This window comes from Oncorhynchus nerka, linkage group LG20 (genome assembly GCF_034236695.1).
Source record: "Oncorhynchus nerka isolate Pitt River linkage group LG20, Oner_Uvic_2.0, whole genome shotgun sequence".
NCBI classification, from domain to species: Eukaryota; Metazoa; Chordata; class Actinopteri; order Salmoniformes; family Salmonidae; genus Oncorhynchus; species Oncorhynchus nerka.
The window spans coordinates 95,852,649-95,871,040 of record NC_088415.1 but is presented as its reverse complement, the minus strand read 5'-3'; the positions used below and the strand labels follow the sequence as shown (position 1 = coordinate 95,871,040).

Here is an 18,392-nt window from a genome sequence, read left to right as displayed (position 1 = left end):
AGGTAGGCTATATGCTAAATGCTAATCGTCCTCCTAAAGGTAGGCTATATGCTAAATGCTAATCGTCCTCCTAAAGGTAGGCTATATGCTAAATGCTAATCGTCCTCCTAAAGGTAGGCTATATGCTAAATGCTAATCGTCCTCCTAAAGGTAGGCTATATGTTATATGCTAGTAGCCTGTCCACGTGTTTTCCTTTTCAATGATGATCACATTTTTTGATTGCACCTCGACTCTTTTCTATTTTTTAAAAATGTATTTAACCTTTATTTAACTTTACATTATCAATATGTATTTACAGACACAGTAGTAAACTATAGTCTAATAGTCTAACATTAATTTCCTAGGAAATATAACTGCCAGTGATTCGTAGGCAGCCTACTCTATTTCAATGAGAGGAGCCCAACTAGGAGAGGAGAGGGAGCCGCAGCAGAGGTTGAAGCAGCGAATGCTGAGTGTGAATAAGGTTTTAATACAAAACGCTAACGCATACAAAGCAGAAAGATGACCGTTTCCAAATGATCTGCGGGACAACAAAAAATATTTAACTCCCAAAGTCATATGTCTGACTCGCTCGCCCGCAGCGTGAAAAATGCAGAACGCGCTACAATGAGTTCTGTCGGACCCATCAGGCAGCCCTCTACCTTGAAGCGACAATCGGGGCGGCAGGGTAGCCTAGTGGTTAGAGTGTAGAGGAGGTAGGGTAGCCTAGTGGTTAGAGTGTAGAGGAGGTAGGGTAGCCTAGTGGTTAGACTGTAGAGGAGGTAGGGTAGCCTAGTGGTTAGAGTGTAGAGGTGGCAGGGTAGCCTAGTGGTTAGAGTGTAGAGGTGGCAGGGTAACCTAGTGGTTAGAGTGTAGAGGAGGCAGTGTAGAGGAGGCACTCTAGTGGTTAGAGCGTTGGACTAGCAACCGGAAGGTTGTAAGTTCAAATCCCCAAGCTGACAAGGTACAAATCTGTCGTTCTGCCCCTGAACAGGCAGTTAACCCACGGTTCCTAGTCCGTCATTCTTAACTGACTTGCCTGGTTAAATAAAGGTACAAAATAATATTTAAAAAAAATGCACTATTATATTACCTTGAAGGCAGACAGGGAGTCGATCTTGGAGTCATTGAGCCTGATGGCCTGGAAGGTTCCACTGTGACTGTACTGGACCACCCCCACTCTGGTACCTGCGGGGGGTATGCCGGAGTCCCCAGGGACAAAAGACTTTACATTCTACACAATCGGTACTAGCAGGAGAAGTTATCTGGGTGTAAAAACATATATAATGTTTTTTGAGTGATCAGAATCTGAACTAACACCGCACAAATAAGCCTATAGTCGTAGTGTGTGTGTGTGTGTGTGTGTGTACCTGTCTCTGAGTTGGGGTCCTTGGCCATAGATCCCAGTCTGTTGATGGTGTTGATCACAAAGTTCTTCTCCAGAGTGAAGTTGGCGAGACCAACGGACTCTGAGCTGTCAATCACAAACACGATGTCCAGCGCCCCACACCGCTTCTCACAGTCTGCAGGGACAACACAGTACAGGGTTACAGGGTTAATGGTGTGTTCGTCTGCAGGGACAACACATTACAGGGGTTAACGGTGTGTTGGTCTGCTTTCTCTCAGTCTGCAGGGACAACACAGTACAGGGGTTAATGGGGTTAACGGTGTGTTGGTCTGCTTCCTCTCAGTCTGCAGGGACAACACATTACAGGGGTTAATGGGGTTAACGGTGTGTTCGTCTGCTTCCTCTCAGTCTGCAGGGACAACACATTACAGGGGTTAATGGGGTTAACGGTGTGTTCGTCTGCTTCCTCTCAGTCTGCAGGGACAACACAGTACAGGGGTTAACGGTGTGTTGGTCTGCTTCCTCTCAGTCTGCAGGGACAACACAGTACAGGGGTTAACGGTGTGTTGGTCTGCAGGGACAACACATTACAGGGGTTAACGGTGTGTTGGTCTGCTTCCTCTCAGTCTGCAGGGACAACACAGTACAGGGGTTAACGGTGTGTTGGTCTGCAGGGACAACACAGTACAGGGGTTAACGGTGTGTTCGTCTGCTTTCTCTCAGTCTGCAGGGACAACACAGTACAGGGGTTAACGGTGTGTTCGTCTGCAGGGACAACACAGTACAGGGGTTAACGGTGTGTTCGTCTGCAGGGACAACACAGTACAGGGTTACAGGGTTAACGGTGTGTTGGTCTGCTTTCTCTCAGTCTGCAGGGACAACACAGTACAGGGGTTAACGGTGCTTAGCGACTACCGCTTCTTCTTTGTTCGGCTCATGTTACGTTAATTACGTTAACCACTATTATTGAGTCCATGCAACTTATTATGCAAAATGTTTACTCCTGAACTCATTTAGGCTTTTTTATTTTTATTTTTAACAAATTCTTATTTTCAATGACGGCCTAGGAGATAGTGGGTTAACTGCCTGTTCAGGGGCAGAACGACAGATACCTTGTACCTTGTCAGCTCGGGGGTTTGAACTTACAACCTTTCGATTACTAGTCCAACGCTCTAACCACTAGGCTACCCTGCCGCCCCGAATTGTGTACCATAACAAAGGGGTTGAATACTCATTGACTCAAGATATTTCAGCTTCTAATGTTAATTTTTTTTTTTCTTCTACAAACATAATTCCACTTTGACATTATGGGTTATTGTGTGTAGATCAATGACACAAATTCTCAATTTAATCCATTTTAAATTCAGGCTGTAACACAACTAAACGTGGAAAAAGTCAAGGGGTTTTAAATTGTTTCTGAAGGCACTGTAATCCATGAGTTTGGTGATATTTGAAGGTAATTGAAGGGAGTTTTAAACCGAGTGATAAACTGGTTGGTATTTTCACCATTTTAAGTAATAGAGGTTCACTAGGATGCTAATGGTTTACATGTAAGCAAAGTGAACAAGATGGCACACAAACTTTTTAGACTCTTTCAACAATATATTTTTTAGCTCCTATTGAGTTTATTTTCTATAAACGAAGGCTCAGTTAACTTCAGGTAAATATGTACATATGCAAAGTGAAGATAGAATGTGTTAAACATGTTTATTTGTAAGAAAATAGCATTTAACATTTCGCTAGCATTATGCTAACAGGAACTGTGTTTTGCTAAGCGCTAGCTAGCTCTAGGCTATTGGGATTCCGGTATTCTTGTCGCATGTGTTGACGGTGAATAATGTGACGTTTCTCGCGTTGTTTAAACACAAAGCCGTGTGTAGCTTTATGGAAATTGACACTGCTAGTACACTGAGCGCTCTATGATGTAATGTTAACCTTTATGGTCTAATTTGACGGTTTTACAAATAGCTGTCGTTGTTATACACTCGCTTCTATACTGATTGAATAGTCTCAGGTTATACGCACTAGTTATTTGACTGTTACTGAGAGGTAATTAGCGGATTCTGCAGATGTATGGAGATAGCTTTTTGAACTTGAGGCCTTCATTTTTTGGAATGTGAAAAATACTACAATGCACTTGTAATGACAAAACATGAAAAAAATAAAACTACTGTATAATTTAATACATCTTGGAGTAATACTAATACTGAAATTAATACTAATACTAAAATGAATATAAATACTAAAATTAATATAAGTACTGAAATTCATACTAATACTGAAATTCATACTAATACTGCAATTAATGCTACTACTAAAATTAATATAAATACTGAAATTCATACTAATACCAATACTGAAATTAATATTAATGCTGAAATTTATATTATTACTAATACTGAAATTAATACTAATGCTGAAATTAATACTGAAATTAATGCTAATACTGAAATTAATACTAATGCTGAAATTCATACTAATACTACTACTGAAATTAATACTAATACTGGAAACTAATATTAATACTGAAATTCATACTAATACTAATATTAATACTAATACTGAAATTCATACAAATACTGAAATGCATACAAATACTGAAATTAATACTAATACTGAAATTAATACTAATACTGAAATGAATGCTAATACTAATATGAATACTAATACTGAAATGAATACTAATACCGAAATTCATACTAATACTAAAATTCATACTATTACTGAAATTAATACTAATACTGAAATTAGTACTAATACTGAAATGAATACTAATACTGAAATGAATACTAATACTGAAATTAATACTAATACTAATACTAATATTGATACTAATACTAATACCAATATTAATACTAATACTACTGTTAATGCCTAATACTGAAATGAATACTAATACTGAAATGAATGTTAATGCTCGCTCGTCTCGCCTCGTCATTCCACCCTGTTAATTCAGGGCCATTATCTGCTGACCAGGTCTCAGTCTGAGGCATGTCACACGTGGATTCAGGCTGTTGTGGGTGTGTGTTTTGTGTGAATGTGTGTGTGTATCTGAATAACTCACCACAGCAGCCACAGGTCTCTCTGATGTAGTTCATAACATCACATTCCTACAACGAAAACATCACATTTCATCACAAGACCTTTCTCTGAGAGGGATAGAGGGGATTGAGAGGATAGGGAGAGGGGAGAGAGGGATAGAGGGGATTGAGAGGATAGGGAGAGGGGAGAGAGGGATAGAGGGGATTGAGGGATAGGGAGAGGGGAGAGAGGGATAGAGGGGATAGAGGGAGAGGGGAGAGAGGGATAGAGGGAGAGAGGGGAGAGAGGGATAGGGAGAGAGGGGGATTGAGGGGATAGAGGGATAGGGAGAGGGGAGAGAGGGATAGAGGGGATTGAGGGAGAGGGAGAGAGGGATAGAGGGGATTGAGGGATAGGGAGAGGGAGAGAGGGGATTGAGGGGATAGAGGGATAGGGAGAGGGGAGAGAGGGATAGAGGGGATTGAGGGAGAGGGGAGAGAGGGATAGAGGGGATTGAGGGATAGGGAGAGGGGAGAGAGGGATAGAGGGGATTGAGGGAGAGGGGAGGAGAGATAGAGGGGATTGAGGGATAGGGAGAGGGGAGAGAGGGGATTGAGGGATAGGGAGAGGGAGAGAGGGGATTGAGGGATAGGGAGAGGGATAGGGGAGAGAGGGATAGAGGGCATTGAGGGATAGGGAGAGGGGAGAGAGGGATAGAGGGATAGAGGGAGAGGGGAGAGAGGCATAGAGGGGAGTGAGGGAGAGGGAGAGGGGAGAGAGGGATAGAGGGGATTGAGGGATAGGGAGAGGGGAGAGAGGGATAGGGAGAGGGGAGAGAGGCATAGAGGGGAGTGAGGGATAGAGGGGATTGATGGATAGGGAGAGAGGGATAGAGGGGATTGAGGGATAGGGAGAGGGGAGAGAGGGATTGAGGGATAGGGAGAGGGGAGAGAGGGATTGAGGGATAGGGAGAGGGGAGAGAGGGATAGAGGGATTGAGGGATAGGGAGAGGGGAGAGAGGGATAGAGGGGATTGAGGGATAGGGAGAGGGGAGAGAGGGATTGAGGGATAGGGAGAGGGAGAGAGGCATAGAGGGGAGTGAGGGATAGAGGGGATTGAGGGATAGGGAGAGAGGGATAGAGGGATTGAGGGATAGGGAGAGGGAGAGAGGATTGAGAGATAGGGAGAGAGGGATTGAGGGATAGGGAGAGGGAGAGAGGGATTGAGGGATAGGGGAGAGAGGCATAGAGGGGATTGAGGGATAGGGAGAGGGGATAGGGGGATAGATGGATAGAGGGGATAGATGGATAGGGAGGATAGAGTGAGGGGGTAGATGGATAGAGGGGGAGGGATAGAGGGGGAGAGGGATAGGGGGATAGATGTAGAGGGGTAGAGGGGATAGATTGGGTAGAGGGAGAGGGGATAGAGGAGTAGAGTGAGAGGGGATAGAGGGAAAGAGGTTCTTACTGTGAGGCCGGGATCTCCCTCAGGACCTGGATCTCCCTGTAGAGAGAAAGGAGATGCTTTCATACACAGATTATAACACACACACACACTCACACACTCACTCACTCACTCACTCACTCACTCACTCACTCACTCACTCACTCACTCACTCACTCACTCACTCACTCACTCACTCACTCACTCACTCACTCACTCACTCACTCACTCACTCACTCACTCACTCACTCACTCACTCACTCACTCACTCGAACACACTCACACACACACCCCATGTAGAAGTACTGTCAGTGCGTGGGTGCTTGTGAACGTACGTCTCGTCCACCCACTCCTCTTGGTCCTCTGAATCCAGGTTCTCCCTGAGGCCCTGGTTCTCCCTCCTCTCCAGAGGTTCCCTTTCCCCCTGGTCCTCCCTTGGGGCCACAGTCTCCTCTGCCTCCTCTGGGCCCTGGACCGCCCTTCTCCCCACGTTCACCCTGAATACACACAGGGTCAGACGGTGTGTTAGAGAGTGTTAGGCTATTAGGGAGTGTGTGTGTGTCAGGGAACCATCCTACTCAATAAACTATACTAAATATATTCAAATATATTCACCAAATACATAAGTGGATGTGATGAGCTATAAACAGACCCAGAGCCACTGGGTGTGATGAGCTATAAACAGACCCAGAGCCACTGGGTGTGATGAGCTATAAACAGACCCAGAGCCACTGGGTGTGATGAGCTATAAACAGACCCAGACCCAGAGCCACTGGGTGTGATGAGCTATAAACAGACCCAGAGCCACTGGGTGTAAACAGACCCAGAGCTACTGGGTGTGATGAGCTATAAACAGACCCAGAGCCACTGGGTGTGATGAGCTATAAACAGACCCAGAGCCACTGGGTGTGATGAGCTATAAACAGACCCAGAGCCAGACCCAGAGCCACTGGGTGTGATGAGCTATAAACAGACCCAGGGCCACTGGGTGTGATGAGCTATAAACAGACCCAGAGCCACTGGGTGTGATGAGCTGTAAACAGACCCAGAGCCACTGGGTGTGAAGAGCTATAAACAGACCCAGAGCCACTGGGTGTGATGAGCTATAAACAGACCCAGACCCAGAGCCACTGGGTGTGATGAGCTATAAACAGACCCAGAGCCACTGGGTGTGAAGAGCTGTAAACAGACCCAGACCCACTGGGTGTGATGAGCTATAAACAGACCCAGAGCCACTGGGTGTGATGAGCTATAAACAGACCCAGACCCACTGGGTGTGATGAGCTGTAAACAGACCCAGAGCCACTGGGTGTGATGAGCTATAAACAGACCCAGAGCCACTGGGTGTGATGAGCTATAAACAGACCCAGAGCCACTGGGTGTGATGAGCTATAAACAGACCCAGAGCCACTGGGTGTGATGAGCTATAAACAGACCCAGAGCCACTGGGTGTGATGAGCTATAAACAGACCCAGACCCAGAGCCACTGGGTGTGATGAGCTATAAACAGACCCAGAGCCACTGGGTGTGATGAGCTATAAACAGACCCAGAGCCACTGGGTGTGATGAGCTATAAACAGACCCAGAGCCACTGGGTGTGATGAGCTATAAACAGACCCAGACCCACTGGGTGTGATGAGCTGTAAACAGACCCAGAGCCACTGGGTGTGATGAGCTATAAACAGACCCAGAGCCACTGGGTGTGATGAGCTATAAACAGACCCAGAGCCACTGGGTGTGATGAGCTATAAACAGACCCAGACCCAGAGCCACTGGGTGTGATGAGCTATAAACAGACCCAGAGCCACTGGGTGTGATGAGCTATAAACAGACCCAGAGCCACTGGGTGTGATGAGCTATAAACAGACCCAGAGCCACTGGGTGTGATGAGCTGTAAACAGACCCAGAGCCACTGGGTGTGATGATCTATAAACAGACCCAGAGCCACTGGGTGTGATGAGCTATAAACAGACCCAGAGCCACTGGGTGTAAACAGACCCAGAGCTACTGGGTGTGATGAGCTATAAACAGACCCAGAGCCACTGGATGTGATGAGCTATAAACAGACCCAGAGCCACTGGGTGTGATGAGCTATAAACAGACCCAGAGCCACTGGGTGTGATGAGCTATAAACAGACCCAGGGCCACTGGGTGTGATGAGCTATAAACAGACCCAGAGCCACTGGGTGTGATGAGCTGTAAACAGACCCAGAGCCACTGGGTGTGAAGAGCTATAAACAGACCCAGAGCCACTGGGTGTGATGAGCTATAAACAGACCCAGACCCAGAGCCACTGGGTGTGATGAGCTATAAACAGACCCAGAGCCACTGGGTGTGAAGAGCTGTAAACAGACCCAGACCCACTGGGTGTGATGAGCTATAAACAGACCCAGAGCCACTGGGTGTGATGAGCTATAAACAGACCCAGACCCACTGGGTGTGATGAGCTGTAAACAGACCCAGAGCCACTGGGTGTGATGAGCTATAAACAGACCCAGAGCCACTGGGTGTGATGAGCTATAAACAGACCCAGAGCCACTGGGTGTGATGAGCTATAAACAGACCCAGAGCCACTGGGTGTGATGAGCTATAAACAGACCCAGAGCCACTGGGTGTGATGAGCTGTAAACAGACCCAGAGCCACTGGGTGTGATGAGCTATAAACAGACCCAGAGCCACTGGGTGTGATGAGCTATAAACAGACCCAGAGCCACTGGGTGTAAACAGACCCAGAGCTACTGGGTGTGATGAGCTATAAACAGACCCAGAGCCACTGGGTGTGATGAGCTATAAACAGACCCAGAGCCACTGGGTGTGATGAGCTATAAACAGACCCAGAGCCAGACCCAGAGCCACTGGGTGTGATGAGCTATAAACAGACCCAGGGCCACTGGGTGTGATGAGCTATAAACAGACCCAGAGCCACTGGGTGTGATGAGCTGTAAACAGACCCAGAGCCACTGGGTGTGAAGAGCTATAAACAGACCCAGAGCCACTGGGTGTGATGAGCTATAAACAGACCCAGACCCAGAGCCACTGGGTGTGATGAGCTATAAACAGACCCAGAGCCACTGGGTGTGAAGAGCTGTAAACAGACCCAGACCCACTGGGTGTGATGAGCTATAAACAGACCCAGAGCCACTGGGTGTGATGAGCTATAAACAGACCCAGAGCCACTGGGTGTGATGAGCTATAAACAGACCCAGAGCCACTGGGTGTGATGAGCTATAAACAGACCCAGAGCCACTGGGTGTAAACAGACCCAGAGCTACTGGGTGTGATGAGCTATAAACAGACCCAGAGCCACTGGGTGTGATGAGCTATAAACAGACCCAGAGCCACTGGGTGTGAAGAGCTATAAACAGACCCAGAGCCACTGGGTGTGATGAGCTATAAACAGACCCAGGGCCACTGGGTGTGATGAGCTATAAACAGACCCAGGGCCACTGGGTGTGATGAGCTATAAACAGACCCAGAGCCACTGGGTGTGATGAGCTATAAACAGACCCAGACCCAGAGCTACTGGGTGTGATGAGCTGTAAACAGACCCAGAGCCACTGGGTGTGATGAGCTATAAACAGACCCAGAGCCACTGGGTGTGATGAGCTATAAACAGACCCAGAGCCACTGGGTGTGATGAGCTATAAACAGACCCAGAGCCACTGGGTGTGATGAGCTATAAACAGACCCAGAGCCACTGGGTGTGATGAGCTATAACCAGACCCAGAGCCACTGGGTGTGATGAGCTATAAACAGACCCAGAGCCACTGGGTGTGATGAGCTATAAACAGACCCAGAGCCACTGGGTGTAAACAGACCCAGAGCTACTGGGTGTGATGAGCTATAAACAGACCCAGAGCCACTGGGTGTGATGAGCTATAAACAGACCCAGAGCCACTGGGTGTGATGAGCTATAAACAGACCCAGAGCCACTGGGTGTGATGAGCTATAAACAGACCCAGAGCCACTGGGTGTAAACAGACCCAGAGCTACTGGGTGTGATGAGCTATAAACAGACCCAGAGCCACTGGGTGTGATGAGCTATAAACAGACCCAGAGCCACTGGGTGTGAAGAGCTGTAAACAGACCCAGACCCACTGGGTGTGATGAGCTATAAACAGACCCAGAGCCACTGGGTGTGATGAGCTATAAACAGACCCAGAGCCACTGGGTGTGATGAGCTATAAACAGACCCAGAGCCACTGGGTGTGATGAGCTATAAACAGACCCAGAGCCACTGGGTGTAAACAGACCCAGAGCTACTGGGTGTGATGAGCTATAAACAGACCCAGAGCCAGACTGGGTGTGATGAGCTATAAACAGACCCAGAGCCACTGGGTGTGAAGAGCTATAAACAGACCCAGAGCCACTGGGTGTGATGAGCTATAAACAGACCCAGGGCCACTGGGTGTGATGAGCTATAAACAGACCCAGGGCCACTGGGTGTGATGAGCTATAAACAGACCCAGAGCCACTGGGTGTGATGAGCTATAAACAGACCCAGACCCAGAGCTACAGACCCAGAGCCACTGGGTGTGATGAGCTATAAACAGACCCAGAGCCACTGGGTGTGATGAGCTATAAACAGACCCAGAGCCACTGGGTGTGATGAGCTATAAACAGACCCAGAGCCACTGGGTGTGATGAGCTATAAACAGACCCAGAGCCACTGGGTGTGATGAGCTATAAACAGACCCAGAGCCACTGGGTGTAAACAGACCCAGAGCTACTGGGTGTGATGAGCTATAAACAGACCCAGAGCCACTGGGTGTGATGAGCTATAAACAGACCCAGAGCCACTGGGTGTGATGAGCTATAAACAGACCCAGAGCCACTGGGTGTAAACAGACCCAGAGCTACTGGGTGTGATGAGCTATAAACAGACCCAGAGCCACTGGGTGTGATGAGCTGTAAAGAGCTGCTATTTTTTAAACTTTCTGTTTTGCCATTTCTGAATGTGTTATTCAATGTGTTTCTATGTGCTATAGTAGTAAAAGCCAAATTCTATGTTCTTTCAAATATTTTACATCTATTTATATCTACAAGGGTCCTGAAATCCAAATCAAATGGCTAAATGTCAAAAACAATTCCATATGTTATCTTAGTAGATATTGTCTAATTGTCTAATCTAAGGGAGGCAGGGTAGCCTAGTGGTTAGAGTGTAGAGGAGGTAGGTACCCTAGTGGTTAGAGTGTATAGGAGGTAGGGTAGCCTAGTGGTTAGAGTGTAGAGGAGGTAGGGTAGCCTAGTGGTTAGAGTGTAGAGGCGGCAGGGTAGCCTAGTGGTTAGAGTGTAGAGGAGGTAGGTACCCTAGTGGTTAGAGTGTAGAGGAGGTAGGTACCCTAGTGGTTAGAGTGTAGAGGAGGTAGGGTAGCCTAGTGGTTAGAGTGTAGAGGAGGTAGGGTAGCCTAGTGGTTAGAGTGTAGAGGCGGCAGGGTAGCCTAGTGGTTAGAGTGTAGAGGAGGTAGGGTAGCCTAGTGGTTAGAGTGTAGAGGAGGTAGGTATCCTAGTGGTTAGAGTGTAGAGGAGGTAGGTAGCCTAGTGGTTAGAGTGTAGAGGCGGTAGGTAGTCTAGTGGTTAGAGTGTAGAGGAGGTAGGTATCCTAGTGGTTAGAGTGTAGAGGAGGTAGGTATCCTAGTGGTTAGAGTGTAGAGGAGGTAGGTAGCCTAGTGGTTAGAGTGTAGAGGAGGTAGGGCAGCCTAGTGGTTAGAGTGTAGAGGTGGTAGGTAGCCTAGTGGTTAGAGTGTAGAGGCGGTAGGTAGTCTAGTGGTTAGAGTGTAGAGGAGGTAGGTATCCTAGTGGTTAGAGTGTAGAGGAGGTAGGTATCCTAGTGGTTAGAGTGTAGAGGAGGTAGGGTAGCCTAGTGGTTAGAGTGGAGAGGAGGTAGGGTAGCCTAGTGGTTAGAGTGTAGAGGAGGTAGGGTAGCCTAGTGGTTAGAGTGTAGAGGAGGCAGGGTAGCCTAGTGGTTAGAGTGTAGAGGAGGTAGGTACCCTAGTGGTTAGAGTGTAGAGGAGTTAGGGTAGCCTAGTGGTTAGAGTGTAGAGGAGGTAGGGTAGCCTAGTGGTTAGAGTGTAGAGGAGGTAGGGTAGCCTAGTGGTTAGAGTGTAGAGGAGGCAGGTAGTCTAGTGGTTAGAGTGTAGAGGAGGTAGGGTAGCCTAGTGGTTAGAGTGTAGAGGAGGCAGGGTAGCCTAGTGGTTAGAGTGTAGAGGAGGTAGGGTAGCCTAGTGGTTAGAGTGTAGAGGAGGCAGGGTAGCCTAGTGGTTAGAGTGTAGAGGAGGTAGGGTAGCCTAGTGGTTAGAGTGTAGAGGAGGCAGGGTAGCCTAGTGGTTAGAGTGTAGAGGAGGCAGGTAGCCTAGTGGTTAGAGTGTAGGGCCGGTAGGTAGTCTAGTGGTTAGAGTGTAGAGGAGGTAGGGTAGCCTAGTGGTTAGAGTGTAGAGGAGGTAGGGTAGCCTAGTGGTTAGAGTGTAGAGGAGGTAGGGTAGCCTAGTGGTTAGAGTGTAGAGGAGGTAGGGTAGCCTAGTGGTTAGAGTGTAGAGGAGGTAGGGTAGCCTAGTGGTTAGAGTGTAGAGGAGGTAGGTAGCCTAGTGGTTAGAGTGTAGAGGAGGTAGGGTAGCCTAGTGGTTAGAGTGTAGAGGCGGCAGGGTAGCCTAGTGGTTAGAGTGTAGAGGTGGCAGGGTAACCTAGTGGTTAGAGTGTAGAGGAGGTAGGGTAGCCTAGTGGTTAGAGTGTAGAGGAGGTAGGGTAGCCTAGTGGTTAGAGTGTAGAGGAGGCAGGGTAGCCTAGTGGTTAGAGTGTAGAGGAGGTAGGGTAGCCTAGTGGTTAGAGTGTAGAGGAGGCAGGGTAGCCTAGTGGTTAGAGTGTAGAGGAGGTAGGGTAGCCTAGTGGTTAGAGTGTAGAGGAGGTAGGTATCCTAGTGGTTAGAGTGTAGAGGAGGTAGGTATCCTAGTGGTTAGAGTGTAGAGGAGGTAGGTAGCCTAGTAGTTAGAGTGTAGAGGAGGTAGGGCAGCCTAGTGGTTAGAGTGTAGAGGTGGTAGGTAGCCTAGTGGTTAGAGTGTAGAGGCGGTAGGTAGTCTAGTGGTTAGAGTGTAGAGGAGGTAGGTATCCTAGTGGTTAGAGTGTAGAGGAGGTAGGTATCCTAGTGGTTAGAGTGTAGAGGAGGTAGGGTAGCCTAGTGGTTAGAGTGGAGAGGAGGTAGGGCAGCCTAGTGGTTAGAGTGTAGAGGAGGCAGGGTAGCCTAGTGGTTAGAGTGTAGAGGAGGCAGGGTAGCCTAGTGGTTAGAGTGTAGAGGAGGTAGGGTAGCCTAGTGGTTAGAGTGTAGAGGAGGTAGGGTAGCCTAGTGGTTAGAGTGTAGAGGAGGTAGGGTAGCCTAGTGGTTAGAGTGTAGAGGAGGTAGGGTAGCCTAGTGGTTAGAGTGTAGAGGAGGCAGGGTAGCCTAGTGGTTAGAGTGTAGAGGAGGTAGGTACCCTAGTGGTTAGAGTGGAGAGGAGGTAGGGTAGCCTAGTGGTTAGAGTGTAGAGGAGGTAGGGTAGCCTAGTGGTTAGAGTGTAGAGGAGGTAGGGTAGCCTAGTGGTTAGAGTGTAGAGGAGGCAGGTAGTCTAGTGGTTAGAGTGTAGAGGAGGTAGGGTAGCCTAGTGGTTAGAGTGTAGAGGAGGCAGGGTAGCCTAGTGGTTAGAGTGTAGAGGAGGTAGGGTAGCCTAGTGGTTAGAGTGTAGAGGAGGCAGGGTAGCCTAGTGGTTAGAGTGTAGAGGAGGTAGGGTAGCCTAGTGGTTAGAGTGTAGAGGAGGCAGGGTAGCCTAGTGGTTAGAGTGTAGAGGAGGCAGGTAGCCTAGTGGTTAGAGTGTAGGGCCGGTAGGTAGTCTAGTGGTTAGAGTGTAGAGGAGGTAGGGTAGCCTAGTGGTTAGAGTGTAGAGGAGGTAGGGTAGCCTAGTGGTTAGAGTGTAGAGGAGGTAGGGTAGCCTAGTGGTTAGAGTGTAGAGGAGGTAGGGTAGCCTAGTGGTTAGAGTGTAGAGGAGGTAGGGTAGCCTAGTGGTTAGAGTGTAGAGGAGGTAGGTAGCCTAGTGGTTAGAGTGTAGAGGAGGTAGGGTAGCCTAGTGGTTAGAGTGTAGAGGCGGCAGGGTAGCCTAGTGGTTAGAGTGTAGAGGTGGCAGGGTAACCTAGTGGTTAGAGTGTAGAGGAGGTAGGGTAGCCTAGTGGTTAGAGTGTAGAGGAGGTAGGGTAGCCTAGTGGTTAGAGTGTAGAGGAGGCAGGGTAGCCTAGTGGTTAGAGTGTAGAGGAGGTAGGGTAGCCTAGTGGTTAGAGTGTAGAGGAGGCAGGGTAGCCTAGTGGTTAGAGTGTAGAGGAGGTAGGGTAGCCTAGTGGTTAGAGTGTAGAGGAGGTAGGGTAGCCTAGTGGTTAGAGTGTAGAGGAGGTAGGGTAGCCTAGTGGTTAGAGTGTAGAGGAGGTAGGGTAGCCTAGTGGTTAGAGTGTAGAGGAGGCAGGGTAGCCTAGTGGTTAGAGTGTAGAGGAGGTAGGGTAGCCTAGTGGTTAGAGTGTAGAGGAGGTAGGTAGCCTAGTGGTTAGAGTGTAGAGGAGGTAGGTAGCCTAGTGGTTAGAGTGTAGAGGAGGTAGGTAGCCTAGTGGTTAGAGTGTAGAGGAGGTAGGGTAGCCTAGTGGTTAGAGTGTAGAGGAGGTAGGTAGCCTAGTGGTTAGAGTGTAGAGGAGGTAGGTAGCCTAGTGGTTAGAGTGTAGAGGAGGTAGGGTAGCCTAGTTGTTAGAGTGTAGAGGAGGTAGGGTAGCCTAGTGGTTAGAGTGTAGAGGAGGCAGGGTAGCCTAGTGGTTAGAGTGTAGAGGAGGTAGGGTAGCCTAGTGGTTAGAGTGTAGAGGAGGCAGGTAGCCTAGTGGTTAGAGTGTAGAGGAGGCAGGGTAGCCTAGTGGTTAGAGTGTAGAGGAGGTAGGGTAGCCTAGTGGTTAGAGTGTAGAGGAGGTAGGTAGCCTAGTGGTTAGAGTGTAGAGGAGGCAGGGTAGCCTAGTGGTTAGAGTGTAGAGGAGGCAGGGTAGCCTAGTGGTTAGAGTGTAGAGGAGGTAGGGTAGCCTAGTGGTTAGAGTGTAGAGGAGGTAGGTAGCCTAGTGGTTAGAGTGTAGAGGAGGTAGGGTAGCCTAGTGGTTAGAGTGTAGAGGAGGTAGGGTAGCCTAGTGGTTAGAGTGTAGAGGAGGTAGGGTAGCCTAGTGGTTAGAGTGTAGAGGCGGCAGGGTAGCCTAGTGGTTAGAGTGGAGAGGAGGCAGGTAGCCTAGTGGTTAGAGTGTAGAGGCGGCAGGGTAGCCTAGTGGTTAGAGCGTTGGGACTAGTAACCGGAAGGTTTCATGTTCATATCCCCGAGCTGACAAGGTACAAATCTGTCGTTCTGCCCCTGAACAGGCAGTTAACCCACTGTTCCTAGTCCGTCATTGAAAATAAGAATTTGTTCATAACTGACTTGCCTGGTTAAATAAAGGTAAAATTAAAATAAGGCCTAATGAGTCCAAGTTAAATACAGGGACAAAGTAGGCTACTGTTTTTGAGGCTGACTTCTTTGCCTCATGATTTGCACAATTTCTCTGTGTTTCACACCAGAGTGCATCACTCCCGACAGACACAAGCAAAAACTCTTTCCATAAATGTCTTTAAATGTCTTTAAGCACCAGCTGTCAAAGGCAGTTTACAGATCACTGCACTTAGCCCATCTGTAAACAGCCCATCTATCTACCTACCTCATCCCCATACTGGTATTAATTTATTTATAGCTCCTTTGCACCCCAGTATCTCTACCTGCACATTCATCTTCATTCATACTGTGGTGCTCCCATCCTCGCCTATACTGTGGTGCTCCCATCCTCGCCTATACTGTGGTGCTCCCATCCTCGCCTATACTGTGGTGCTCCTATCCTCGCCTATACTGTGGTGCTCCCATCCTCGCCTATACTGTGGTGCTCCCATCCTCGCCTATACTGTGGTGCTCCCATCCTCGCCTATACTGTGGTGCTCCCATCCTCGCCTATACTGTGGTGCTCCCATCCTCGCCTATACTGTGGTGCTCCCATCCTCGCCTATACTGTGGTGCTCCCATCTCGCCTATACTGTGGTGCTCCCATCCTCGCCTATACTGTGGTGCTCCCATCCTCGCCTATACTGTGTGCTCCCATCCTCGCCTATACTGTGTGCTCCCATCCTCGCCTATACTGTGGTGCTCCCATCCTCGCCTATACTGTGGTGCTCCCATCCTCGCCTATACTGTGGTGCTCCCATCCTCGCCTATACTGTGGTGCTCCCATCCTCGCCTATACTGTGGTGCTCCCATCCTCGCCTATACTGTGGTGCTCCCATCCTCGCCTATACTGTGGTGCTCCCATCCTCGCCTATACTGTGGTGCTCCCATCCTCGCCTATACTGTGGTGCTCCCATCCTCGCCTATACTGTGGTGCTCCCATCCTCGCCTATACTGTGGTGCTCCCATCCTCGCCTATACTGTGGTTCTCCCATCCTCGCCTATACTGTGGTTCTCCCATCCTCGCCTATACTGTGGTGCTCCCATCCTCGCCTATACTGTGGTTCTCCCATCCTCGCCTATACTGTGGTGCTCCCATCCTCGCCTATACTGTGGTGCTCCCATCCTCGCCTATACTGTGGTGCTCCCATCCTCGCCCCATATACTGTGGTGCTCCCATCCTCGCCTATACTGTGGTTCTCCCATCCTCGCCTATACTGTGGTGCTCCCATCCTCGCCTATACTGTGGTTCTTCCATCCTCGCCTATACTGTGGTGCTCCCATCCTCGCCTATACTGTGGTTCTCCCATCCTCGCCTATACTGTGGTGCTCCCATCCTCGCCTATACTGTGGTTCTCCATCCTCGCCTATACTGTGGTGCTCCCATCCTCGCCTATACTGTGGTTCTCCCATCCTCGCCTATACTGTGGTGCTCCCATCCTCGCCTATACTGTGGTGTTCCCATCCTCGCCTATACTGTGGTGCTCCCATCCTCGCCTATACTGTGGTGCTCCCATCCTCGCCTATACTGTGGTGCTCCCATCCTCGCCTATACTGTGGTGCTCCCATCCTCGCCTATACTGTGGTGCTCCCATCCTCGCCTATACTGTGGTGCTCCCATCCTCGCCTATACTGTGGTTCTCCCATCCTCGCCTATACTGTGGTGCTCCCATCCTCGCCTATACTGTGGTGCTCCCATCCTCGCCTATACTGTGGTGCTCCCATCCCATACTGTGGTTCTCCCATCTCGCCTATACTGTGGTGCTCCCATCCTCGCCTATACTGTGGTGCTCCCATCCCCATCGCCTATACTGTGGTGCTCCCATCCTCGCCTATACTGTGGTTCTCCCATCCTCGCCTATACTGTGGTGCTCCCATCCTCGCCTATACTGTGGTGCTCCCATCCTCGCCTATACTGTGGTGCTCCCATCCTCGCCTATACTGTGGTGCTCCCATCCTCGCCTATACTGTGGTGCTCCCATCCTCGCCTATACTGTGGTGCTCCCATCCTCGCCTATACTGTGGTGCTCCCATCCTCGCCTATACTGTGGTGCTCCCATCCTCGCCTATACTGTGGTGCTCCCATCCTCGCCTATACTGTGGTGCTCCCATCCTCGCCTATACTGTGGTGCTCCCATCCTCGCCTATACTGTGGTGCTCCCATCCTCGCCTATACTGTGGTGCTCCCATCCTCGCCTATACTGTGGTTCTCCCATCCTCGCCTATACTGTGGTGCTCCCATCCTCGCCTATACTGTGGTGCTCCCATCCTCGCCTATACTGTGGTTCTCCCATCCTCGCCTATACTGTGGTGCTCCCATCCCCCTATACTGTGGTGCTCCCATCCTCGCCTATACTGTGGTGCTCCCATCCTCGCCTATACTGTGGTGCTCCCACTGTGGTGCTCCCATCCTCGCCTATACTGTGGTGCTCCCATCCTCGCCTATACTGTGGTGCTCCCATCCTCGCCTATACTGTGGTGCTCCCATCCTCGCCTATACTGTGGTTCTCCCATCCTCGCCTATACTGTGGTGCTCCCATCCTCGCCTATACTGTGGTGCTCCCATCCTCGCCTATACTGTGGTGCTCCCATCCTCGCCTATACTGTGGTGCTCCCATCCTCGCCTATACTGTGGTGCTCCCATCCTCGCCTATACTGTGGTGCTCCCATCCTCGCCTATACTGTGGTGCTCCCATCCTCGCCTATACTGTGGTGCTCCCATCCTCGCCTATACTGTGGTGCTCCCATCCTCGCCTATACTGTGGTGCTCCCATCCTCGCCTACTGTGGTGCTCCCATCTGCCTGTGGTGCTCCCATCCTCGCCTATACTGTGGTTCTCCCATCCTCGCCTATACTGTGGTGCTCCCATCCTCGTCTATACTGTGGTGCTCCCATCCTCGTCTATACTGTGGTTCTCCCATCCTCGCCTATACTGTGGTGCTCCCATCCTCGCCTATACTGTGGTGCTCCCATCCTCGCCTATACTGTGGTTCTCCCATCCTCGCCTATACTGTGGTGCTCCCATCCTCGCCTATACTGTGGTGCTCCCATCCTCGCCTATACTGTGGTGCTCCCATCCTCGTCTATACTGTGGTGCTCC

The 18,392-nt window shown here is 49.5% G+C and overlaps 1 protein-coding gene across 3 annotated transcripts in view; it reads right to left on the bottom strand.

Moving 5' to 3' along the window:
* The window catches only part of LOC115125577 (collagen alpha-2(VI) chain-like), a 68,949-nt gene that overhangs the window by 24,811 nt on the left and 25,746 nt on the right, over positions 1-18,392 (bottom strand). For all 3 annotated transcript variants that reach the window (XM_065006004.1, XM_065006006.1, XM_065006005.1), the window contains 5 exons: positions 6,128-6,289; positions 5,817-5,852; positions 4,393-4,438; positions 1,351-1,503; positions 1,074-1,168 (listed from right to left, as the gene is read on the bottom strand). In XM_065006004.1, coding sequence (XP_064862076.1) covers positions 1,074-1,168; positions 1,351-1,503; positions 4,393-4,438; positions 5,817-5,852; positions 6,128-6,289 — 492 coding nt within the window. The remainder of the gene's footprint in view (positions 1-1,073; positions 1,169-1,350; positions 1,504-4,392; positions 4,439-5,816; positions 5,853-6,127; positions 6,290-18,392) is intronic.